Genomic DNA, 27,098 nt, shown 5'->3' with positions numbered 1-27,098 from the left:
CTGCCTAAATGAAAAGCTGAAAAAAGGAAGATGGTAACTATACCATGGTACTGTAATTTATACAACCATTCATTGTCCCAAGACCTGTGATTCCTCCAGCTGTCTAAACAGAGGTAAAGCTCTTTCCCAAAATTCTCAGTGAACCTGGGAGTCCTGATTGATAATAAACTAACCATGAGCCAGCAATGTGCCCTCATGGCCAAGAAGGCCAATGGCATCCTGGGATGCATCAAGAAGAGTGTGGCCAGCAGGTCAAGGGAGGTTCTTCTCCCCCTCTACTCTGCCCTGGTGAGGCCTCATCTGGAGTCCTGTGTCCAGTTCTGGGCTCCTCAGCTCAAGAGGGACAGGGAAGTGCTGGAGAGAGTCCAGCGCAGGGCCACCAAGATGATGAGGGGAATGGAACATCTTTCATACGAGGAAAGGCTGTGGGAACTGGGGCTGTTTAGTCGGGAGAAGAGGAGACTGAGGGGAGATCTTATTAATATTTACAAATATCTAAAGGGTGGGTGTCAGGAGGCTGGGACATCTCTTTTTTCTGTAGTAGCTAGCAACAGGACAAGGGGTAATGGGATGAAGCTGGAACACAAAAAGTTCCATTTAAATATAAGAAAAAACTATTTCACTGTGAGGGTGAGGGAGCAGTGGCACAGGCTGCCCAGAGGGGTTGTGGAGGCTCCTTCCTTGGAGGTCTTTAAGACCTGCCTGGACGTGTTCCTATGTGACCTGATCTAGGTGGACCTGCTTCTGCAGGAGGGTTGGACCAGACGATCTCTAAAGATCCCTTCCAACCCCACCATTCTGTGATTCCATGAATTGAAGAACACTTTCGACAGGATAGATTTTTACACATAATAGGGAACCTTATTGAAATTTGATGATGCAGCTGAGAAATGTGGTGAAGTGATTTTGCTCTGATGTATTTAACTAATAAATGACATAGTGAAGGAGTGCTAGTAAATATGGCAGCATATCATATCTTCCAAAGATACTGATAACATGTCTCCCTGAAGTTACACGTGTTAGATAATATAAGGCAATAGTTCACATTTACTAGCACCTTCTTGTTGCCATAGACTCTATGTACTTCTAAGTTTTCATTTGAAAACGCTTAAAAACCTTAATGAATGACATAGGATTCAAGTGCATGCAGCTAGAAGTCAACAAGTGGAACCCGGATTTCAATTGTCTCACTGACGCATTTACACACTCCCTCATCCTGACCTGGGAGGCTGGAAGCTACACTGACAAACTGCACTGCTCCAGAGTGATGCCTCTTCTCTAAATTGTATACCTCAAAGTAACCACTTATCAAGCAAGAGGGAAACAAAAACTCAAGTGAGAAAACCGAGGTGTTTTCTCTCTAATTGCCCTGGAGATCTAAACTAAAGAAGGAACCTGTTTTTACCCTACGTACTACTACCAGTAACCCAGCACAATTCTAGGATGAAGTCACTGGAGCACTTTCATTCCAGCAAAATGAAGACAAACGGTTTTAGTAGGAAGCACGGTGTCCTGACTGGAGGCTTAGAAAGGAGTGTTTTGGTTCTAAGACCCCTGTTGCAAGAGGACAATATTCCTCACTCTACTACCTAATAAGGGGCAGTATTAGTGACCAGAGTAGCTTCATTTTTCTTCAGACATTCATGCAAGATCAAAGCATACGCCACTGCCTGGGATGAAATCAGGAGTAGAACAAATCAGGATACATATCGCTGCCTCAAACTGTAGTAGCCAGCTTAAGCTGTTTCCTTTACCTGTCTACAACAGTGCAACACTAATCTTCACTTTGTTTACCCTTACAAAGAAGTTAGAAGTGCTGTAGCATCTCCAGCTGTCACAAAACTAGAGCAATGGCCTGTAGGATACACACAGGGCTGATATGATCTCTCCAGATCTCGTGGACAGAGAGGTAGAAAGGAGTATATAATGCTGTGATGGCAATAATGGCATTATCCATTGATAGCCTTTCCTTGCTCAGAACTAGACATGGTTGGTGCTAAATGATTACCATCAAGCAGTAGGTCTCCAGCTCATGCTGCAGGCTACAGCAAGCCTGAGCATAGTGTTGAATGGTTTGCAGTTAAATGAAACAAAACAGCAAAACAGAGGGGTGTTTTTTTCCCCTTCAGTCCAAAAATTCCCAGTGTTAGGTGCTTCTCCTATGAAAGACAGGCCTTTCTATACCTGGTTAAGCTGGCTTACTGCTGAACCAAGGGGACAAATCCCACATTCACAGCATCAACTTTTCATTGTGGCAGTAAGCAGGATAATTTTCATTTATCTTTAAATAAAAAATAAAATTATAAACATGCTTTATATATTTTTCCCTATTAAAAACAGAAGGATATTGAAAGAAATAAAATCTGTAATGTTTTGACATTTTCGGGGAACTATTTTTACTAAAGAATTGTAGGTACACATCAAAAAGAAGTGCTTGATTTCACAGTGCACAAAGAAAGTGGGCTCCTTGATCTCTCGGGCATAAATCAGAAATAGTATCATTCAAAATAATGACATTACATCAGCATAAAAACTAGCAAGAGCTAAGTTCAAAGACTGTAACAAGAGACTCTGCTTCTCCTATCACAAAGGAAAAAGCTTTTTTTTTTTCAAATAAAAGAAGATCTCCTCTGAAATATCTTACACTAGCAAAAAACCACAACACAAGTAAGCAAAATATCTGCATATCTTTTATATGTTCAGGTGACAAACTGATGTCAGATGTTTCACTAGTATTTTTCTGGACTTATGCAAAGGTATTATTACGCCAGTAAGAGCATTTCATACAATGCTACAGGCTACAGGCAGAGTGACTGGAAAGCTGCCTGGTGGAAAAGGACCTGGTGGTGTTAATTAACAGTCAGCTGAACATGACCCAGCAGTGTGCCTAGGTGGCCCTGAAGGCCAATGGCATCATGGCTTGTATCAGAAATAGTGTGCCCAGCAGCTCCAGGAAAGTGACTGTGTCTCCTGTACTGCTGAGGCTACATCTCAACTAGTGTGTTCAGTTTTGGGCTTCTCGATACAAGAGAGACATTGAGGTGCTGGAGTGTGTTCAGAAATGGGTAACAAAACTGATGAGAAGCCTGGAAGATAAGACTTACAAGGACTGGCTGAGGGAGGTGGGGTTATTTAGACTGGAGAAAAAGAGGTTGAGAGGAAATACGATCACTTGCTTTACAGTGGTTTTGGTGAGGTGGGGATCAGTCCTTTGTCTCAGGTAACAAGCAATAGGACAAGTGAGAACAGTCTCAAGTTGCACCAGGGGAGGTTTATAGGAAAATATTATTTTCCAAAAGGATGTCAAGCACTGGAATGGGCTGCCCAGGGAGATGGTTGAGTCATCATTCCTTGAGATGTTTAGAAGATGTGTAGATGAGGTACTCAGGGACACGAGTGGACTGGGAAGTTAATGATTATGATTAGTTTCCATGATCTTAAAGTCTTCTCCAAAGTATAGGACTCTATGATTCTAAATACATTAGCCTGCATTCCCTAACTATGCTTTTGCTCACCACATGAAGCACTGGCAAGATTGTGTGGCAAAAGCATCTCAGATGTGGCTAGCTGATTCTGGGCTGTGCAAGAAGGAGGTGCTCTCAGGGGCACTGCACAAATGCCAAGTGTTACTTCCTGGACCCCACCAACTTTCAGACTGCTATTTTGTAATGTTTGCAGAGTTTTCTCATCCCATGCTCTGGGGAAATACTGCTGGAGTTCACTAGCAATTTCAGTTGGCAACTCCCCTTTCTTGCTCCAAACATGTTTGTTGACATAAGCTAGTTGAAACATAACCTAGCATTTGTGCATTTTTTTTCCCCACAATTTCCTCAGTGTATCTATCTCTCTCTAGGTTTTTTTTTATGGTATTAACTAATACAGTCTACAGCATAACACTGCTTATGGTATGTCACCTGTGTCATCACCGTTGATTAATTAAGGTAGAGATTAATTAAGGCAACTATTCTTTACATATCATATCTTCATTATTACAAGTTAGACTGAACAGATTCTGCTTTGTTTTGTTACCACAACTTTTACTTAGGATGAAAATCAAAACCAAGCCCCAAAAGTTGGAAGAGATTAAGCGTGCTGGCTGTGAACTCTTGCTCAAAGACACTAGCTTTTGGACTATGGCAAGCATTTCTTCTAACGTGGGTGAATGTGCTTAATACAGCCACTCTAGCAACTGAAGGATAGTCTGGAGACACCCAAGCATGCTTCAGGAGATGGACAAGTTAATTTTCAGCATTGGTGGCTTTGATATTCATGATGTCTGGCTGCAGAAGTTTACTTTGATGGGAATTAAAGAGAGATTATTCTGTGCAGACTCAACTCTCTTTCTAGCTTAGCAGCACAGTGCTTGCTCATGCTTTTCATTTTCAGAAGCAGACCTTTAGACACTAGGAGGCTGGTTGACACCTGCTACTCCTTATTTGGGCCAGAAAAAGAATAGAAAAGTTAAAATTTGGACTTATTTTTACCTTTTTTTAAAAAAGGCATCATTATTCAAGTTCATTTACATTTGCACTTTCAATTGTGTAAAACCTGTTTCTCCTATCAAAACATCTGCATAAAACCCCTAGGATGTGGGAAAAAAAAAAAACAAAAACAAAGAAACCCATTAACTTCTATCTTTGATACAAGATGAAAACTGAAGTCTCATAACATAACTGAGTTTTAACATGCTGGTGCTGAAAAGTGTGAGACACTAAGAAATTATGGGAATTGCTCAGTTGCATGCTACAGATTACTTTGCTCTTCTTGAAACAACCAGAATGGAACAGATTTGAGAAAAGAAATGACATAGCCTAGAGTTCTTGTTTGTGTTGAAAAAGTACACAGAGCAACACATTACTTCTTCAGAAGTGCTGGTGACTCAATGGTAGAAACCACCCAGCACAAACATTTGCCCGAACTGTTAAGAACACGGTAAGGTCTACTGGAAAAAAAAAACCACAGAAGAGGAAAGATACATACATATATAAGTACTAAAGCCAATGAGAGCTGATCGGGGTTTTTTTGGGCATTTTAGATTTTTTTTTAAGCATAATTAGATTAATAAATACACTATATAATATCTTGCAGGCATTTTCTCTTTTACTAGATAGTAAGATTCAACTGTCAGCCTGATGCATAGTCTTTAATGTTTAAAAATATTTTATTTTCTATTTCCAAAAACAACCCTAAATCACAATTATTTTTGAAAATGAGTCTTAAGAAATTTAAAAATATGTTATTTCTTACCTATAAATGGTATGTGGAACATAAACTTCTCTGATTGGGAATTCCAAAATCTCTTTGTGAGGACGACTACGGTTTTCTGGAAATGGCTTCACTGGCAGTAATTCTGGTGTCAGGCAAAAACCAAGGTTTTCTGGAGCTGGAGAAATCTCTAGTTTAAGTGTTCCTTTAAAAAAAAAATCATAGAATCATAGAATGGTAGGGGTTGGAAGGGACTTTTAGAGATCATCTTGATCAACCCCCCTGCAGAAGCAGGTTCACCTAGATCATAAAATCTCCCTAAAAATATAAAAAAATAACCAACCTATAATAAGTTAAAAAAGGAAAACAATAGGTGAGGTTATTTAGCAATAGTGCAGAAATAACTGGATCTTTGGCTTGAAAGGCTGCATAAGAATGAAAGCATAGGTGTAAAAAGACACACAGGAAGTGACTTACACACAACCCTACACAATCAGGTGAATATATTGCTCTTTCTGTCTACCCTGTGCAATTTCAAAGAAAAAGAAAAGAAGGCAGGAATATTATATGCTGGGTGATATTCTTAGTATATATTACACACAAGTAAGACAAAATTTGTCTGGGAAACAAACAAAAAATAAAAGCGCTGCTGTCTATCAATGTTCTCTCTCGCTATTCCCAGTCAGATTCTGCTATGATTAATTTCTGCTAGAGCAGACACCATCCACCAGCAAAGTCAGGCTTGCTGTGGTGAGCAGTTAAACAGTTAACACTGGTAATGTTTACCCAAGTGTAACTAGACTTTCAATTTAAATTCTCTATTGTGATAAGTGAAAGCTGTTTGGGGAACTCAGACATCATTTCCGGCAATCAGCTAAAAAGGCAAAACAGCTTTGCACTCAGTTCGTAGTTTTTAAGGTTCCCTTACAACCCAGAAAAGCTTGAGCTGTAATTTATACAAAAAGAAAAATAAAAACCGAAAACCAACATCTGGTCAGGTTTTTGACTGTAGCCCAACCCTACCTCTGCTTCTGGACTTTTTTAACTAACTCTGACCCAAATGCCCAAATAAGATGATGTGTGCATGTTTCAATTTCCCTCTGTAAAATATGATCCATTTAAAAACGTTGCAGGAAAACAGCAAGGATCTTAGAAATTTGCTTTAAAGCACTGTCTTCCAATAGTTTGAATAATAACAAAAGACATCCAGTAGATACACTGTAAATTAGGGAGTAAAGCAATCATTTTAGAATATCAAGCTAAATATAAATCTCCATACTCATACAGAAAAAAACTCTCAAAAGCATCTGTGCTCAGCTAGACATTGAGAATCCAGGAAGTTCCACAACAGCACATATCATAAACTTTAAACCCAAGTTAGTTATGTTTTGGAGATGGGATTTACAGAAAATTTAAGTGACAAAAGTATGTAGATCTTTTTCCATCCAAAATGAACTATGTACCTGGTAAAGTCTTAATTCTTCTCTGCAGGGAAGATGATCTTTTGAAATCAGCTAAAAATTTGAAGAGATCTTCATCACTGAGCCTGTCTCCCTCCTACCAGGAGAAAGACAATAATCAGTACCTTTATAACAATACTGCATAACACTAAGAAAGGCTTCTGAGTGAACCACGCCCTTGAAGCATGCAAAGCAAGTGTATTACTGCTTACTTGACAGCAGTTATCTTCTGTTCCCACACAAACATCAGTGCTAACTTTTCCCAATAGAGTTCACATTACATAGGTGACAAATGTCTGCAGCAATCAGAAGTAATGAGCATCCAGTACCTGTTTAAAGAAGGTGGTCAGAGTCAGTGGGATCGTTTTGAAGTTTGATACTGGATAGTTGTCCTCTGAGCTAAGACTTCTCTCAGAAAGTCTTCTCGCCTGTAGCATTGTTGCCCTCTTGTCACTAGCGAGTCCTTTACCTTCAAAGGGAATTAAATGAAACAACCTGCTTTGTGTTGCTTCAGTACAAAGACGATCAGGACACACTAGATATCCAGGATACACTAGAAATCCACCACTTCCCAGAAGTTAGAGAGAACAACATCAGAAGATAGAGAGAATACTCAAAACATTCTATTACTTCCATTTCAAACTACATGAAATAGCAGAATGCCAGGACACACGTTGTGAAGTGACATTGTATCTGCAGCAGAGCACAAGTTTAGAAAGGCATTTTTACTTCTACAAAGCCAATGTTCAAGAAAAACTGGGCCTCAAATATGCAATAATCTTTAGTATACATAAAAATAAATATGAAGAGATGGAATAGTGAGTATATTAAGTTGTAAGGGTTCGTAGTACTGAAAAAGAAGGTTGAGATGATATGACTGAACCTGTAGTTCACTCTTGATGCCAGAGCAAATGCCATTGTTTCCTATGCACAGTCCTACCAAAGAACCTCTTTGCATTAGTTACAGAAGTTGGACAACTACCGTTTAAACCTTCAGCCTCAGATATTTCTCGTTCAAGTGTTGAAATGTTGAAGAAATTAGTTAGGCTTATGGGAATCCACGCAAAGGGCATTCTGTATTTCCCCAACCGCTGACAAAAGGATTCAGCTTGGGCTTTCAGTTTTTCAATCTTTTCTTTTGTCTAGAACAAAGAAAATAATGACTGTTTAAAAAGCAATCAGTTATTTTAATGCTACTATAGATCAAAAATGGAAATTACATATTTACAGTTCAGTAAATTACTTCCCTTCTTATGTCTTGTGTTTTATTGCTACCTCACTGTCAGGCTCACAACTGTTTTGATTTCTACATTCACTTCTTCTTTTTTCCATTAGTTAATTTTCATTACAGAATAGGAGAATACAGATCTTTTTTGCAGTGACTTTCAAGCCCAGCATGAACAATCACCACAGAATTATCGCAGTTTTACTCCATTGGATACAGAAATAATATTCTGCTGGAAGCAATATTGTAAAGGTGAGAGATGTGTCCAGCAAACTTTGTCAGTGTGCTCCAGGGAGGTAAATGACCATGAGTTGACCTGAACATTTGTGCATAACAGCACTAAACTGCTCATGTACACACTACAACAGGTTGCTTACCCCTCCAAATCAATAACATGTCTCTGAAGTACAAATATTTCTGCTAACTCCACATTCAATTGTCATTTCCTTTGTTCATCCCTATCTGCTTCATGACTCAAGGCTTTGTCAGTATTGATTTCCAAAGGGATCAATAATAAAAGTGCACCTTGCCCTCTCATGACTTCTTCATATCCATCACAGACACCAATCAGACTGCTTGCACCATGGATGCACTGACTGACTTCCTCCCCAATGTGCTTGGGATTCTATCCTATTCCAAAGGGTCTGCTCTTTCTCTTTTTCCCTTGGGCATGCTTTTTTTTTTTTTTTATTTAAACACTCGTTATCATTATTTACTTACCTTGCCAGCCTCACTTTCTTTAAGAACCATGTAGGGTTCTGCACAGTCTCCAATTTCTCCTTGCTGAAGTACTTTTTCTATCTACAAAATGCAGTAAAATAAGACATTCACAGATATAAAATATTACCCAAAGAGTGACATGTTTCCTCCCTAGCAATGAAAAAAGACCCTGCTTAAATGCACAATATAGAATTCTTAAAGCTGTCTTTATAGAGTAACTGACACTAAACCTTCTCCTAGTTTTCCATCTGATTTGTTAAAAAAGTCAGTCAGGTACTACCGCATTTTCCCTGAAATCGGGAAAATTAACACATTCCAAATAAAGTTGTCCAGGCTAATTCAGTTTCAGAATTAAATAATCAAAATAACCCATAGTATACTAAATCAAAGCCAAAAAACCTCCACAGAATGTAACTATATATTTTTTTAAATGGCTATATTACTTTAAATTCCCCTAAGTCAGAGGCAGGAAATTGTATGAACTTAGCAGAACTATAACAGAGGCGATCAGCAGAACTTCTTAGCTTGGGAGTGAGATATACCAGCAGACGTCTGCACATGTTGTGTTAAAAATGAGGAGAAATCATCTCAGCTCATGCTTCTCAGCTCCACAAACTCAGACAATAGACACAGCGAGGAACAGGAAGAATGGCATTGTAGTAGCACTGTGACATACCTTTATTACTAGGTATATATCCGAAGAGGGATAAGTGACAGAAAATACTGCTGATCTTGCCTGAGTAGATAAGTCGATGGAGGGTGTATGAGAACGCAAGAATCCTCTTAATGAATCAGAGTTGAGGTCACAATGAAAATTTTCTGAGATCTTGAAAAGAAAAAGAATTAAAATTTATTGCGAAGCAAAAAGGCATCAAATTTTATTAAAATAAGCCAAAACTAGCAACTAGACTACCAAATAAACAATTACAAGCATGTGACTGACTGAATAATAAGAAAATAATCCTAGATCACACTGCATGTGTGAGAAAGTAGAAAATTTTTTGTAAGTTTTCCTAAATTACTACTCCAGAGATAATGCCTCAAGCTAATTGAACATGTATACTGCATACACACTTACCTTTTTTCTTTCTTTTATATCATAGAGGGCTATGCATGCAAACAAAGGCTCAATCTCTATATCAAACCTATTAAGGAAAGACACACAGGATGTTGATTAATACTGCACTCTTACGACTGTATAATAAGAAAAAAAAAATGAAAGGGTTATATTTTGACTTCCATTTCCACTAGAAAATTAGGAGAAGCGTTTAGTTCCAGATCTCTGCTCTCTCAAAGCCTGGAGGATTTTTTTATTACAGTGTTTTATTAGATGATTTCAAGAGGAAAAGAAGAGAAGTAAATTGCATGCAATATATGCTCTAAATTTGCCAGAAGGGTGGTCTCAGATATCAGGAAAAAAACAATAATACTTTTTTAAATTTATTAAGTCCAGTAGCATATACAGAGACCAATCTAGCTTGTTTGCAATATGTGTAATGATGGATAGAAAAAGTCCTCTGTCACATTAAAAAAAGACTAAGTAGGCGTGCAAACAGCGTGTCCTGCTGAACAGGACATCTGCCGTGATGCAGCAGAGTTGGCAGCAGAGAAATGGGGAGTGAGGCCTGTGAAGGATACTTACTTCAGAGACTGCAACTTCACCAAAATTCTGTGGCCTAGATGTTCCTTTGGGCGATCTGGCACTGGCCGTATCTCCACTGCATCTTCCTATCATTAAACAGTTATTCTAGTCATATGCATTCTGTAAATTTACATACTTACATAAAACCTTTATGTGACAGTAATTGAACCACTGCTACAGACTAACATCTTCTCCCAGTCAGTGGGCATTTCACCTCATCAGAGATGAAAAATAACTGATTTATATTTCTGAATATTTATACTTCTGACTCCCATCTAGCATTAACACTGAATATTTACTCTACCAGCTTGCAAGAAGGCATTACAGTGAAGTGTAACACCCTGACTCAACTGTGTCACCAGCATACTGCTTGACCCACGCTGAGAAGGGTATAACAAAGCCTGAGGCAACACCATGACTCCAAGTACAGCTCCCTGAGTGAATGTTCAAGATAGCTGACAGGAGCCCATGGTGATGTGCCTTCACCACGTTATTACCCAAGGGATATGTGTATCCAGGCCTCAGACCCTTTTTTTTTACTTTAAACATGCCGAGATAGATGGCTCAGGAAGGCTTGTGGGCCAATCAACTGCCAAACTCACATCATCTACAGCAGGGTAGAGAGCGAGAAGCTCAGCATGCCGGTTGGTTCGCCGTGCCTCCTCATTCTGTCTCTCAAATTCCTCAGCACTGACGTGCCACAGCAGGTTCTCCAGGCGGCGGTCCGGCTGCAGGCTGCGCAGGTCGAAGTCAGAGGAGGTGAGGATTGTCCTTGAGGCCTCCTCAGGGAGCACGTCGATGTGCCGGGGCCCTGCCTGTTGGAAAACAACAAGATGGCAGGCTATGGCTTGGACACTGTTGGGTCACGAAACATCTGGTGAACAGGGTCTTAATGCCATCTCTGCCTTGAGGTGTCTGGAGGTGCAATGGCAAGCACAGCTCTCCGCTTGACACCATTACAGTGATCCTAGGACACTTCCTTTGAGGAAAGTTGCTAAATTTCATTGTTTCCCAAAGAGAAGTAAATGTACCTGAAAGCTTGCATCACTGGAATCCAATGTCTCTGATTCAAATGTTTGTTTTTGAAGAGTCTTGTGAAAATCTTTTCTGGATCCTTTGTTTTTCAGGCTGCAAATATCTGAATACCCTTGGTTCCTGTCACAGATAAGCCCAAGCAAGTGAGGACAGCGCAGGGAGGAGTTAAGGGTAAATAAAACAGAAAAGACAAACTAAAAGAAAAAAGAGCAATTGGAAACATTGTTGTTGTGCAAAAGAGCAGCATAGCACAGCTTTTATGCAAAAATACAACATTTGACAACATTTCATTGTTTTATCACACCACCACAACTTCTTACAGGAGCGATCATTACAGCCCCTTCCCCATTACCAGAAACAACTCCACACAAGCTCACAACACATACGTATCAAGAACGATCTGAAAAGGAAGAAATATTCATAGTACTTTCCATTAGACCGTGAGCTGGTACACATTCTGCTCTGAGCTACTCATCACATAGGGTCATTATTTCAGTGACCTTGAGAACATGGATCGGGGTTGCTTATCTCTTGGTTAGCTCTTTGCTCCTGTGATTATATGTCAGGGTGCTTACAGCTCTTGTCCTGAACCTAGCTGGTATCCCAAGTTAGTCACATACAACAATCTACACCTTTCAAACAGTGCTTGTTTTTGAAGAGAGCTATTGCTAGAGCACTGTGTAAGCCTCTGTGCTGGCAACTTCCCAATATTTTGCAGCAAGGTACCAATTTCAACTTACATTTTTGTGGCAGATGGAAAAAATCAGCAGTTACCCTGAAAAAAGATACTAGACACATCCAGAGCTCTATTTCTTTCATGACATTAAGAAATTTGCTAAATCCTGTCATGGCCTTTTTTGCAGTTAGCCTCCTTGGCTACAGTATCATGCTTCATCCATTTTTATTTCTGTAACACTCTCACAGCAATGTCCAAACATCTGAGTACCTTCATAAAGATTTCACAATATGCAGTTATTGATCAGGGAGACATCTTTTTATTACATGTTGGGAGTAACTGAATTATATGCTCTGATGTGTTTTAATTTTAATTATTTGCATTTTAATACTGCAAATGAAAACTGAAGTCATAAAAGAGGTAATCCTAACTCTCCTTGGATGTGACCTTGTTTTGGAAATGCCTTAATCATCCAGAATGAAAGACAGAAATTCTGCATGAGTTTACTTTAAGACATTTCAGCACCCAAAAGAGGTTTTGTTGATTCTGTTTTCACTACCTCTGTTGGTAAACAAATGATTAATGGAGATCACACTTTCCCTGGGATGTACAAGCTACCCTAGAGGTGCCTTTGTCCTAAAATAGTCCTGTAAAATTTATTTGGTTATTTGTTTTGAAAAGCATGGCAGGAATTCCGTCTCACTAAGATGTAAACCCTGCTTCTAGCACACATGTCAGTTTAAAGGCCACATACTGAGTTAGGAAAATGGGTTGAGGAAAAGGAATAAAAGGCAACTGGAAGGGGAAACTGGAACAAGCCTCCCACTGAGCCTCTGGCAAAAATACATTGACTCCTCATCTGCGTCCAGCGTCTCTGCCACATGCTTCTCCACCTCTGCTCATGCCACTCACTGAAGACTCTTTGATCTCTCCTGAATCTTCATATGCAAAAATGGGTGAAAGACATTTACACACACCTTTCATCTGTAGCTCACCAGACCACATATTCAGCAACCCATCCTATGAATCTCTGTCTCCCAAGTAGACAACTACAGTTTTTCCAGCCTTCCTCAAAACAACAGAAAGCTTTCTACAACTACTTTTTCTCTCTTCTCTCTTGATGTCTTTTCTTTCTCTCATATCTGTCTTGAGAATAGTGTCCAAGCACAACATGAGATCCCAATAACAATCTATCACTGGCTTATGTGATGCTGCAGCATCTTTTACACTGTCTTATTATTTGCAATTTTTAATAACTTGCTTGCTTTGTTAGCCACAGCCACCAAAGCTCAAGTCGCTGACAGGGCCCTTCATCATGTGTACCACAGGCTCAACTGCTCAATAAAGTTTCTGAATGCAAATTTGCCTTACCTGAATGAATGAATGAAATAGTAAAGCACATGACAAATTTTCTCACATATGTATTTCTACATCTCTGTTCACATTTTTACAAGTACACTCTATTTTTCACCTCATCTAGTTTATGGTTCTCTCCCTACCTCTGCACAGACAAAGCTGCATGCTGGGTCTTTACAGCATTCTCAGAGCAACACTGTGAAAGAGCTAGTGCCTTTGCTCTGAGAAGTGCAGGTGGACAGCCTGCAAAACCCAGTAGTTTATTTTTAGTGACTTGCTGTGGAATGGTTCTGAGAACTCAATCAAGTTCATCAGCACCCCAGGAGGAAGTTTCTTAATAACCCTCAGCAGCCTCTCTGTCCCTCCATAAGCTGCACAAACAAAGAATGCAATTCCTTTACCACCACCAGCAGTTAACAACACACTGAACACTGAAATACATCATATCAGAAAAACAAAGTAGCAAGTGCAGGGCAAAGGGGCACAACAAAATGGCAGCCAGTGTGCCAGTACTCTACCATCAGCTGCTACCACTGCCTCTCGTGAACAAGGCATGAGTGCAGGATGAACAGGAAATGCTGCACAAAAGCAGAGCTCCAAAAACCTCCTCCTTCTGAAGAACAGGATGGAGTGAGGGGGAAGAAGGTGAGCTCCACTGGCACAGTACATACCAGTGCATACTACTGAGAGTGGGGACAGACAGCTGTGCCCAGAAAGCGCTGACTGAGACTTCCCCTCACATTTAATACATGAAATGGAATTAAGTGAAATTATAAAAGGAAAAGAAATTAAGACTACTGGTCCAATTCTGTTTGTTGAATCACACTGTCCCCAAATGAAGAAATCACTTCCTGATGTAAAATAGTAAAGTTGAATGTTACACTAATAATCCCATGAATACAGTCACTGCTGAGAAAGCCTATAGTCTTCCTTTTTTTTTACTACTTGCACTGCATTTCATTTTCAGACACCATTAGAAATCAGATCATGTTGAATTTTCAGGGCATGAAGGGGAAAATGAAGAGCAAACAAATGTAATATTTGTCCCTGTAATCTTTCATTTTAGTGCGACCAAATAGCAGTAGCATTCCTGATTTAGATACATCACCATTACAGACAGTTAATTTCATCCCAATTAATTTCCAGAGTGTCTGATAGTCAAGAAACAGATGCAACAATATTTAGCTATAGTCCACAAAACAATACAGTTATCTATCCTACTGAAAGTCAACTCTTGTCATCATTGATTCAAGTCATAATTCTTTAGGATTACTTACAACAGCATACATCTCCTCTCTGACAAATAAGATGCAAGGTATTTTCTATTTTATTTACTTGTGTATAGCTTACTTTCGATTCACAATCAGCCACTCCCGAATATATGTCTGAACACAATCTCTGACATGTGAGTCCAGTTCAACCCTGTGGAAAAAGCAACATGTAGTACCTGAGTCATACCTTAAGGATAAAGAAATTTATCTAAACATGCTACTCAGATAATGGGCTTTCTACTAGTTCTCCCCTGCATATTTAGTTAACTGGTAAAGTATTGTCTGATGTTTAAAGAATTCTGTGCACTGCATGAATTCTCTGATGCAGGCTTTTGTTACTGTGTTTATGAATTAACAAACATGCTGAACAGATGTAATCATTTGTCAACTATACATTACAAATATAAGAACAATGTTGTCATAAAATACAGCAAAATAGAAGAAATTATACTAGGTACCCATCTTAGTGATTTTCAAACTGGTTGATAACAAGTCTCTAACATACACAGACGCTTTTCCAGAGGCCTCAGCTCCTGGACTCTTGCAGACATATGGTCTCTTACATTCTTTTGGTGTCGTTTGCTCATTCCCATAGAACTGAAGAAAATTCTAAAAAGGGACCCTAAGCTTTTAATCAGATAGCATAATAAAACTTTAAGATTTAAGAATATGTTACAATTTAATGTACCAATTTTCAAATAAGTCTCATTTAATACAGGGGGTTATCAGAGCTGCCTGATAGACTGGATACTGATTGCAGCTGAAATATTATAAGCTAAATCTATGAATTAGTCATCATGACACTGTAGCATAATTACTCTACCTCTATTCTAAAAAAAGTTAGTAATCTGTGACAAAACCATTTGTTATATCCTCCAGTCCTAGTCTGTAAAAGAGTAGGATACACATGCAATGCATGAATGGGTGAAAGTTATGACACCTTTTAGCGCTCGCCACCCAGAACTCTTAATAAATGTACAATCAAGTTATCAAGACAAGGTAACAACTGATTTTGGTTCATGTGTGAATGGCAGGATGAAGCCTTGGCCAATACCAGACTGCTATGTGCCCTTGTCACTGGTAGACTGACACAGGACACTGTCACTTCTTGCACCTGGTTCAGGTGGGATATATATTTGCAAGCAGGCAGCACATTAACTCAGTTTGGTAGTATCTGCTTCCTGCTGTCAGCACTGCTGAAAACTTGTTGGTATTGACTATCTGAGCTTTGCCAGCAACTCCTTACAAAACCCTTAATATCACTGTTATGAAAAATGGGCCTGATTATACAGCATGGGTTTATATGTTCTCCGTGAAAAACAAATAGATAATACTGTTGTAAACAACAGGCATACTGAGAAGCTTGCAGTAAGAACCTTGGAAATAGGAGAGAAATGATCAACTTGTCTTTTAAATCTTATTTTTTACTTAAAAATTGGAAACTTCAAGCACCAAAACATTCACTGTATCCCACTCTCTTTTCCTCAGTCTACGGGAAAACAAGAATTCTTGATAAAGATTGGAACATTTTCTATGAGTAACCTCAAATGAAAACCATCTCTTGTGCAAAGTCCCCTAGGAGCTGTGTGATTGAAAGAGTTCTCAGGTGATCTATCATGGTGCCTTGTCTTTATTGCTTTTGCTCTCCTGAACTTCCCAAGAGATGCACTGGGCCAAGAAGCAACTCTCAGGCTGCAATCTTGCTTAGAAAGAAGGGTTCTCAGCTAGTCAGCAGCTGGCAAAAATCAGATAAACTGTGGTTCCTCATTGCATTTGGTATGTTGGCCAGAAAACAGCCAATATATACCACTGTTGTATAACGCTCTAGTTTACATAGCTGGCTGGTATAAACTAGAGCAGGCTTGCGTGGGAACAGAGAGGGATGCATATCTACCCTATGAGCCAGGACACCGTAAGCTAAGCCTATTTGTCCCTTCAGCGTTCAGGGTCAGCAGAGCAGAGAATATGACTATGTCCCCTGAATATAATGGAAGGAGTGAGTCCTCCATCCTAAACATATTTCACAGTTACAGACATAGAAACTTTGGGGCTAAACTGGTCCTGCCTTCACCTTTTTCCATATGCAAGATATTACTGCTTGCAAAACTCAGTAGGCCTTTGTGGTTCTACGTGATGGTATCATTTACAACAAAACAACCCTTGAAGAGTATTTTGTATACAATGCACAGGGCTCTCCTAAACCACATCGGAAAACTCTCTAATGCATTCCTTTGTCTCATTATGAAAAATTCTGTTGCCCATAGCTTCCCTGTTTATCAAACCAGCCTAAATATTTTGAGGATGGTTGAACACCAGTATCAATATATGCTACCTATTTTAGCTTAAAAGCTATTGACAATAGTGAAATTATTTGATTGATGTCAGCCTGAAACCATAAGTGACTTCTATACTAGAAAGTATAAAACCTTGTGAAGTATGAACCATTTCCCCATCTAAACAAGAAAGTCACTGAGTTGTGTAAGTACCTGCATCATTTTAAGTGTACAAACAGGCCTAATGGAATTGATGGTAAAGTTCAAATGTTTAAAGTTCAGAAAGTGTGTAATGGCTGGACGGATGACAGAGTGAGGGGTCTGTATCAACATCTTCAACATTATTGTTAAACCTCTCACATTTTAGAGGGAGATAAAGTCTCCTTACCCATCTTCTGGCATGGAGGGTTGCAAGGTCCTGCACTCTTTGGGTGTGAAGACAACGTCCAAGTCATCTTCAGGAAAGTCACCAAGTTCTTGTGCTAGTTCTGAGTCCAAGTTGCTCAGTCGTGTCATTAAGAAGCCTTCAAAATCTACTGGGTCTACTACGTCATAAAAGGAAGGCTAATACGAAAAATAAAGAGGTGTTTATTTTAGCTACAGAAGGTTTTTCTTAATAGTGTAATTTAGGTTTATTTAGTTATTTATTGTCATTTCCCTGTTATTTATTAAGCATTGGAAACAGATTCTAACCTTGCATACAGTAACATTGCATTTAACACAGAGAAAAGTTGCTAATGAAACATTCAACTGAAAAAATAAAGGGAATAAAGAGAGAAAAGTTTTAAAGCACAAAGAAGAAATGGTAAATACTACATCTAAATCCAAATTTGCACCCATTTTTTCTGTTGAGCTTTCCTAGATGCTGGTAGAAGGATGGCTGACTGAAGTACATCCTGGATGCCTCCAGATGTGTTTTGCTGTTTTACATTCCCTTAAAGGGCATGCTATTAATCAGAGTCAGGAAAAAAAAGAAGCAGTGAGCAGGTATAACCGAGAATAAGGGTAGATGACAAAAATAATAGTGACAAGCAGTGCCAGCAGTGGCAGAGGGCTGCCGCTGAACTCTACAGCACCTGTGACAAAAGCCACTGGCAATAACAGAGCCAAGGCACTGATTCTCAGAAGTTGTGCTGAGCTAAGGACCAACTGTAAGCACCATGGCTGCCATCATGAAGATGCCACTCATTTGCGGAGTTGTGCCTGAAAGACATTGACTGTTACAAATGCTGTGTGTGGTCAACTTCAAACAAACTTGAGGGGAAGATATACCCAAAGTCAGAAGACTTTACTAGTTCTTAATGTGACTTGTTTACATATTATTGCTATTCAAATTTTATTGGATTTTTCAAGGGTTAGTACAGTAAGTATACAAAAGATTACACAAAACTCCTGAAGTTATTGCTGCACACCTTAGACATCAACTGTTTCTATAGCTCACGGCATCACACTTTGACAGAGAGCAGTTATATCTCATTACATTTGATCAGCCATTCTTACACTGATCATCCGATCAGAGCAAAGTTAGACCTCTGCCAGTCTATGTGCTATGAAGCTGTCTAGCTTTTTTTGTCTGCTTAGTCTCAAAAATACAGGCAGAAAGTCTTCTTTGATTTGGTTCTACATATAAATAAATGTTACTTTGTATGTTAAAAGTATATGTTATTCTATGCATCATTAAAACTGGAAATTATTTTACTTGTACAGCAAACAAACATAGCCTGTATATGTTAGAAAATAAACCAGCTGAGTACAGAGAACAGCATCTCATACTGTTAATTGTTTATTTTCTAGACAAGTAACAAACAGGTCTATAAACTACAGCTTGAGGAAACCTACAGTTTATGTTCTGTGAGTTTCAGAAACATCGAGGACATCTCAGCACAGCAAGAGCATAGGAAAATAATAATAGCACTGGAATAACTTATTTCCTCAGAGGAAGAATTCTAGCAAAATATAGCTACCAAATCATCCTTGATTGTAAAGAACAAGAACTGCATTACACTAATTAGCTCAAATAACCTTTCACAACATTGCCTTCTGAAGGTACCAGCAATAAACAGTCTGAATATAGATCAGATAATCTACCTCTATGGTGCTGATGATGTGGTGTGAGGAAAATAAGGCACCTAGTGTTCCTGATATCAACAGTGCCTTTATATTCAATGTTACCGGGGCTATTGTCTCATTCAGCATGCATTCTGGAGCTATCCTCCTTATATTCCAGTGCTCTTCTCAACAAATAAAACCTGCCAAAATCATAAAGCCTTCATTCATTATTACTAAGTCTTATTCACATAAGGCTCTCATGGAAGCTGACAGAATTTTCCCCTGAGCATGAAGTGACTTTACACCCACAACATCACGAATTTTGGATTAATAGGACAATGAGGAATTCCACAATTTCTGAAACATACAAAGATGCTCAGCAACAGCAAAGCTCTGGGCAACTCTGAACTAAAATGGCTCACACGTAATACGCGATGTCAGTCCCCACAGACAGGAAGATGTCTTAAAGATGAATAATGGCAAATATGAGGTTTGGAGACTTTTTAGTGTTCTGAAAATATCAGTGGAGAAGTTATTCAGCTAATGGAAGTGAGGAAGTTGTTCAGAAACATCTTGAAGAAAGTTTAGCACATCTAGAACAAATGTGATAAAAAGACCTAGAAGAAGCAAACCAATTTAAATGTTTGAAAAAAATGTATCTGGTAAGTACTCCTGCAAGTGATAAAGTACAGACCCTGGGACACAAGCAATCATATCCCTCCCCCTTACCTTCCCCTTTTATAGAGAAACTGTATTGGTCTCTGCATAAAATCTCTGAGCTCACCCCTCTGCCTGTACATTTAAGGGATTGATTGAATCCTCTTTGAGAAAACACCATTGGGAAAACCTTTCTCCATCTTTGCTCTTTTTATCCAAAGGCAAAACCTAGAACTGACAGTAAGTACAAGAAATCTTGAGGCAACCAGCTGAAGTTAATAAATTAGTAACACTTTTCTGTTAGTAAATTTTTAAGTTAAATCATACCTCTGGTTTGTATCTAGTGTAGCATTGAGCATAGTGGATTGGCAGTTATGAGTAAACAGTGATCATTAATAGCTATTGATTTTTTCACTGATGGTCAGTATAACATGTCTGAATTTCACTTAGTATAATGCCAGTGGGCACAACATTACATATTTGTATATATATGAAGATCTACTAAAAAAATAATTCACAAAAGATTAAAGTAAAACACAGTTTAAAGTACACAAAAAGCATATTACATCATTTCATTTGCTGAACATCTGATCTTCTGCACACAAAATATTTTTGCCTAAAACAACTGCATTTTTGATTAAGCATTGCACTTCCTTTCAGAAAGCAGACCTTTCTCTCCTGAGAAGTCAAATTCATTACTTTTCATTCTAACTTTTGGTGGTTGAAGTGTAATAATAATCTTTAAATCTTGAGTTTTTTAATTACCAGAAATGTTTGCTTTTGACTATCATAAATTAGACACAAATGTAAAAAAGATGGTGAAAAAGGTAAATACAAATGGTGGGTAACGGCCTACCTAAAAATGGAAGCAAATTATCAAAGGAAATAGAGATACTGTTTCAACCAAGAAGTGTTTCAACACATCATACAAGTGTGCAAAACAATTATTCTACGGAAAATGCCACAAATCATTACTGCAAACATACCTTTTTAAGGATGGTGGATTAGAGGCATGTAGATTGTGACAGCACACAAAACAGCAGCTGCGGCGTAATACTCGGTAAATGAAACGTTACCAAGTTTCTCAACAGCAAAAGCCGTTGTCTGCATGTAGAAAGGATCTAACCTCCCCAGGATGAATAACCACAAGGAGCAACTTAAAACACCACAGCATTTCAGATTAAGGAAGTGAGCAGCAACAAGGGGCCCTAACACACAGGAAGTAACTGCTGAAGTGTTTTACATTTTTCACAATCACTGGTGCACAAAGAGTTTTTCTGCATCTACTTACCAGTTCTCACAAAACTAAGTAAAAATTAGAAGGGTGGGAAGAAGGACAGAATAAAAATCTTACCCAGTTTTATTTATGGGATAGTATGTTTGCAGAATAATCATCCTCCTGAAAGGCAATTAAAAGGATCTGGCATATTTTCCCTTTGTCATGAGGGCAGTGTCATACAGTCTGACTCTTTTAGAGGGGGATTACGCATGGAAGGATGATTCGGAAACACATAACAGTTGACTCAACTATGTGTATGTCAAGCAAGGCATATTTCAGCATTTCACAATTTACATGTTTACAGCACTGAAAAATAGCTCACTGTGCTGTCTATGCTACTAGCTCTGGAAACTGTGTATTAAAGCTATCTAGGCCTCTACCTTTCTTTTTTTTCCCATCTTTATCCATGGACCTTTTTTTGCAAAACATCTTTGATCAACACACAATGCAATTACTGGCTGGAGTTGAATGTTTCTAACAAAGAAAGGATGTAATATACTCCAACACGTATTCATTAACTTCAATTTATAGTAATACGCAGAAAGACTGTGCCTTATTTTAGGTTCCATGGACCATTCTTAGTTTTTTCAAATGCATAATTTCCTCAGCTCACCAGGCAGTATTTTTTAACAGCTTCAGACAAAAACCAGTGGAAAGCAAGACAACTTAAGAAGATCACTTGATTTACCCTAAAAACATTAAGCAATGTAGATGCCAAACCTATGTAAAGAAGATAAAGCAGAACTTACCAGATGAAGAGTAGAAAAGCCAGGGCTACTGAAGCTTCGTTGACAGAACTGTGCAAAGCCTGGTTGGAGAGTAAATTGCTTTCTTATTTCTGCAGAGGAGTGCCTTTAATTAAACAGAGAAAAAACCCCTTATAATTAACATTTATCCCTAAACAAATTCAAAATACCAGACTTCAGGCAATTTAGTATCCTATCCCACTGTTTAGAAATGCATTTTGATGTTAGACTCTTATTCTGTAATTGATGCAAACCTCAAAAAACATAGCCATCCAATATAATTAAGATTCTGCCACTTTTCCAACAGATTTCTATCATTCCATTGCAGTCCTTGCAACTGAGAAAGGCTACGCAAGAAAGAACTTGCTCTTAAACGAAGTGTGACTGCAACCTGTACAGCAATACTCTCTGTATCATTTCAGATTCATTTCTGCAATGCAAAGATACAGCACAATAAGCATAGAAAGAAAAATGAACATCACAGAGGCAAGTATTTTACTGAAGTAGTAACTGATTGAGGGATAAAAACAAGACAGGGCCATCCCTCTACGTTAACAATACAGTTTCCTGTGAAAAGTGCAAGATAAACGAAAGTCTCAGTTTAAAGATCAGCCTATACTATATCAGCTGAACATTTGAGGAAAAGACTCCTTAAAAAGTGCCAATAAATTTATTTAAATGAGATCAGAAAGCAGCCAGTACTGAATTCTTCAAGAATCCCAGGGTTACAGTACAGTTGCATGTACTCAATCTAAAAGTTCAGGAATCACAGTAGCTTGGTCATTTTTGATGGAGTAAAATCACTTAATATTTAATATGATGTAACAGTAATCAGCCATGAAATGGCAACAGAACATCTACAACATATTTTATCATTAATGTTCAGAGCAAGGTTTTTAAAATAATGATGCATTTAAGCAGATTCTAAAGCAAAAAAAAAAAAAAAAAAGAAAAAGGCTTAAAGTATGTAAAAAAATGTGTTACAGTGTATTGCATAAGCTGCTGCTGTAAACAATGCTATAACACTGCTCTAAATTACACCAGATTTGGGGTCATCAGAATCTTTGAAGAGGAAATAGTATGAATTTTCACCTACAAAAGAGGAAGCATGCATGTGGACAAAGAGCCAAATCTGCTGTCTGCTAAAGGCCTCCCAGCTAACTGAGAGGAAATAGGTTTCTCAAGAGTGCTGACACTTGTTCCAGAGTCTCCCCAATATTCAAAGAAAGAAGATGCAAAATTAATCATTCCAATGGAAGAAAAATTCTGTAATCTATAATGGTGAATTTAAAATAGTTTGAGTAGTTCAATAGATGGATTTCTTGTTTTTCATAGCATTGAAGGAAGAAAAGGAGAAGAAATACAATAGAAGACAGCAAAGTTGGTTAGAGCCAACTCAAAAACAATTGGCAGGATGTACTAGGAACAGGTTAAGAAGGGACATAGCTGCTAAAAGAGAAAAAAGCACAAGTTAGTTACTCCAACATGGTTTTCTCAGAAAAAAGTGAGTGTCACAGTCAGATCAGTATGAAAAGTTTTGCAAACCTGAGAAAGAAGGTGGAAACAGAAGTCCTTCTAGACAGCTCTGTGATAATGTCAAAAGTCTGTGATCTGTAAAATGTCTGTTTTGTGACCAAACAGCTGCCTCGGATACTGTCTGGGTACTCATAGGAAAATGATGGTGCACATTAACACAGTGCATGTGGTATCTGAGCCTTTATGAAAAGGCTGCAGTTCAGATATGTCATGGCCACACTTTAACCCTCCCTGCCTGTACAATAGCCCTGTCTGATTCTAAGAAGAGCATTACAGTCACCCTTAGCAGCCAGGACAGTCTAGCTATGTGCTAAAAAAAACCTCTGGAAAGAAGGCAAGTGATCAAGTGTGAATGTAAATAAGTCACTGAAACATCTGAGGAAAAAAAAAAGCAACTATATCTAGAAAGGAGTACTCTAATAATCATGGACTAGTCAGGTAGTCTCTGACACTCAAAAAGGAAGTAAAGCAATTTACTGTACAATCAATTTATTAGTAGATTAAATATTAGGTCCCAGAGAACAGTCTCAAGTTGAAACAAGGCGTCCACGGAATCATTCTTAACATTAAAATGTACATCGTCTTAGTAATGCCCATTTATTAATAGTCTAATGATTAAGTGTATAGTGGGCAACTAAAAACTGTGGACTGTAGTAAGATACGGTCCAAAATGTTTGGCAATTATTGATAGATTAATGATACTGGTATATCATTTAGTAATGATGAATGGCCAATATGGATTTATCAACAGGCAGTCACATAAAACCAATCTAATTCTTTCCTGTGATAGTTTAACTGGCTTCAGTAAGGCTCTTGATAATGTCTCTCATGACATTCCTATAAGCAAAGTAAAGAAAGAGCAGCTAGATGGAATCATCACGGCTGATCCCAAAACTGATTAAAAAACCTACTCAGGATGTAGTCATCAGTAGTTGAAATGAAGATTGTGAAGAGATTTTGAACAACGTACTACTCCGAGAAGCAAGTTATTTTTTTCTCAGTCTAGTTCCAGTCCATATTTTCTTTTACAATACTGATATTGATATCGGTAATACAGTGATAAATGTGTGGATCACACCAGTTGTGAGTGCAAGGCAAGACTAGCTCTCAAAATGATCTTGTGTTTTAGAAACAGTCTGAAATCAGCATTGTTAGATCAAATAAAAGGAAATGTAAACTCTTAAACTTAGGAAGAAAAAAAAATCAAGTGTAGAAATACAAAAAGGGAAATGATCTATAGAAATAGTCATGACATAGAGGAGGCTCTGCAGTTATATTGGAACACTTACTAACGAAGTACTATAATTGAGGAAAAGCTGGTTTTGTTTATTAAAGAAAATGAGACAGTGCCTAGGCTGTTGTAGACACTTAGAACACCATAGAGTAAAATGCAACCAACTTTAAAACACTTTAAAAAAGAGCAGTCAGAATGCTAAAAATATTGTGAAGGATGATCCATGAAGAAAGACTGAAAAAACTCAATATGTTACAAAAGACATGTTTGAGAGGAGATAGCAGTTGTCCTCAACTGAGTAAAAGGTACCACTGTGTAAAGAAAACAGTCAGCAACTCATGGCCATATGGAAGAGAAGCAGTAATTTGCTTGATTTTGTGCAAAAAAGGGATTTAATAAGCTATGAGGAAAATTGTTCTCACTGTGATGGCAGCAGGACACTGGAAGTGACCATTTGATGATACCACAGTGACAAGAGCACACTGGTGATGTAGATCATGTGTCAGAACTACATGCATCTGGGCAACTGCAAGTATTCAGAGTTCAGCAATGGGACTCAGCATTGTTAATAGCTCTACGGACCTCCCATGTTGATACTTGTTCGCTTGCTTAGAATAAACAGGAAACACTAACCAAAAAGAAAAAGGTGTAGATTTGGGGGTGTTTTTTCCCACAAAAGACTGCTGAATTCACAGTTTGTAAGTGTTCACACGGCATGTTGCAAGATAGTGTAAATCTGTGGAAAGATGGGATATGATGACAGCCTAAGGCTCTTCTAGACTTCTTAGATCCCTGGCTGCTCCATGGTATTGGAGCAAAACGTCAACTGGAATTCACTGCTCCACTCTTTGTTGCCTTAACCCTATCCAAATGATGATGCTGTATACCTCAGGTGTAAATCTTGGAAAAGCTGAAACTCACCAGAATTCCTAATCCACCCAGATGGGACTGGAAGGTGGCCAAAAAAACCCAAACCCAAATACTGGTGCTACTTAATCAGAATTTCACCACTGTCTGTCCAACTGGTAAATTCAGTTCTCCATCAGTTCTGGGGAATTGCTAATAAATACTCTGCAATGCAAAGTGTACAGTTTGCATAATACATAAAACCAACAGTGAAACCCAAGTAAAAGACTACAACTAGAGGTTCTTCATATTAAATTTAAATTGCAGGTCAAATTCTCAGATGTTTCTTAGGGCAGAGCTCATTGAAGTACTGGGAACTTGAAGATTTGGGTTATTAGTTGGGCAAAGATGAGGTATCAGGAAAGTAAGAGAATATAGCCATTTTTTTTCTCTCTCTAACATAGATCTGTGGCCTAACACTGCTAGGTTCTATAATTAAAATTATATGAATTCTCATCATACATAAAGCTGCAGTTTCACTGTAAATTTTGCTCAGCAATCTAGTTCTTTGAAATATGTAGTTTAAAAGCAGGAATAATGGGTATTTTGCCAGTATGTAAATAATATGAAAACTTAAACACAGAACAGCAATTTAGAAACAAAAGAGAAATGAAAGAGGTCAGTTTCAATGCTCACCTATTCAGTGGAAATCAAGATAGTTGATACGAAAACCCAATTTTAAAAGCTTGCTTCACATGCCTATTAGATCAAGTTATCCAAAGTCACCTGCTAGAGGGAGGCAGGAAGAGGAATCCTTAATACCCATACAATCCCTTCCAGCAGACTTTGGGCAACAGTGAGTTGTCTACTGCTAGAGGTGCATACACAATTAGATACCAAGGAAAGATTTTTAAAATTACATAAAAATAGACTATAAGAACGATCCCCAAGGGTGAAGGAACATTTGCTTTTAATTGTATACAGATGGCAAAATCATAAAGTAAAATACTGAAAACTTTTTCTTAACAGGTAAAATACTCAGTCTTGGCTATCCTGAGGAGTAATCCTTCTCTTCTGATACTCTTATAGAAAATTTTCAGCTATCTTTTGTTCTTTTTCTCAGCCTAGTATGAAATGCCCCTAGTTACAACTAAAACAAGCAACAAAAAAACATGGAAGAGAAAAAGTTAACAATTACCTACCCCTCTCCTTTACTCTCACGCACAAACACACGCACAAAGTTTTTGGCAACAGTCCAGATCTTTAGCTGACAAATATGGTAATCTGCCTTAGAAGTCTTTTCTTACTGCTGGTGGAACTACTTGGTTTTTGTTGGAACTCCTCGTTTTTCTTCTAAGTTTCTAATTAGTCCTTAAGGCACCAGAGCACTGCTTTGTTAGTCACTGTTTACAGCAGTGGTGGATCTGAACAGGCTGCCATTTCCTTGATGGCTCAGGTAGGCTGTACACTCTCTGGCACACCCCTGCTTTGGGGTCTACCACATTAAGACTCTACCAGCTAAGGCAATAAAGATCCTTTTCAAGACAGTTGAAATGTAACCATAATCTTCTCAAAGGAGATGGTACAGGAACAAAGAAAGTCTGTGAGAGGAAATCATCAACTTCCTTATGCTAGTAGCTTGTCACAAAGTAAGACAGGCAAGAAGTGAATTTTTATTTTTTCCCAGGTCATATATGCTGTTTAGTCAGTGATGATTTTTCACTGCTGCAGAATTACTCTGTTTCTCCCTCAGGAAGAGACATAAGCACCCATAAAACTTCATTTTCTAATCCCGGCAGTGGAAAAAAAGGATAACCATACTTTCATACCATTCAAAGAAACGGATGACTTAGGATATGGTCTCAATGAGGCATACTTTTACATGCTT

The 27,098-nt window shown here is 38.3% G+C and overlaps 1 protein-coding gene across 2 annotated transcripts in view; it reads right to left on the bottom strand.

Moving 5' to 3' along the window:
• The window catches only part of DOCK8 (dedicator of cytokinesis 8), an 87,774-nt gene that overhangs the window by 49,884 nt on the left and 10,792 nt on the right, over nt 1-27,098 (bottom strand). Inside the window, exons 2-14 of one of the 2 annotated variants that reach the window (XM_062017786.1) lie at nt 21,598-21,700; nt 17,252-17,427; nt 14,670-14,741; nt 11,284-11,407; nt 10,855-11,067; nt 10,253-10,338; nt 9,689-9,755; nt 9,287-9,436; nt 8,611-8,691; nt 7,648-7,807; nt 6,995-7,134; nt 6,669-6,762; nt 5,248-5,410 (exon numbers count right to left, since the gene is read on the bottom strand). In XM_062017786.1, coding sequence (XP_061873770.1) covers nt 5,248-5,410; nt 6,669-6,762; nt 6,995-7,134; nt 7,648-7,807; nt 8,611-8,691; nt 9,287-9,436; nt 9,689-9,755; nt 10,253-10,338; nt 10,855-11,067; nt 11,284-11,407; nt 14,670-14,741; nt 17,252-17,379 — 1,478 coding nt within the window. In that variant the 5' untranslated portion in view covers nt 17,380-17,427; nt 21,598-21,700. Of the gene's footprint in view, nt 1-5,247; nt 5,411-6,668; nt 6,763-6,994; nt 7,135-7,647; nt 7,808-8,610; nt 8,692-9,286; nt 9,437-9,688; nt 9,756-10,252; nt 10,339-10,854; nt 11,068-11,283; nt 11,408-14,669; nt 14,742-17,251; nt 17,428-20,555; nt 20,631-21,597; nt 21,701-27,098 lie in introns of those variants that run through there. The other variant, XM_062017785.1, reaches the window with a different exon arrangement.

The sequence above is a fragment of the Colius striatus genome, chromosome Z, assembly GCF_028858725.1.
Source record: "Colius striatus isolate bColStr4 chromosome Z, bColStr4.1.hap1, whole genome shotgun sequence".
NCBI classification, from domain to species: Eukaryota; Metazoa; Chordata; class Aves; order Coliiformes; family Coliidae; genus Colius; species Colius striatus.
The sequence above is the reverse complement of the archived record's forward strand: the minus strand, read 5'-3'. Positions and strand labels throughout refer to the sequence as shown.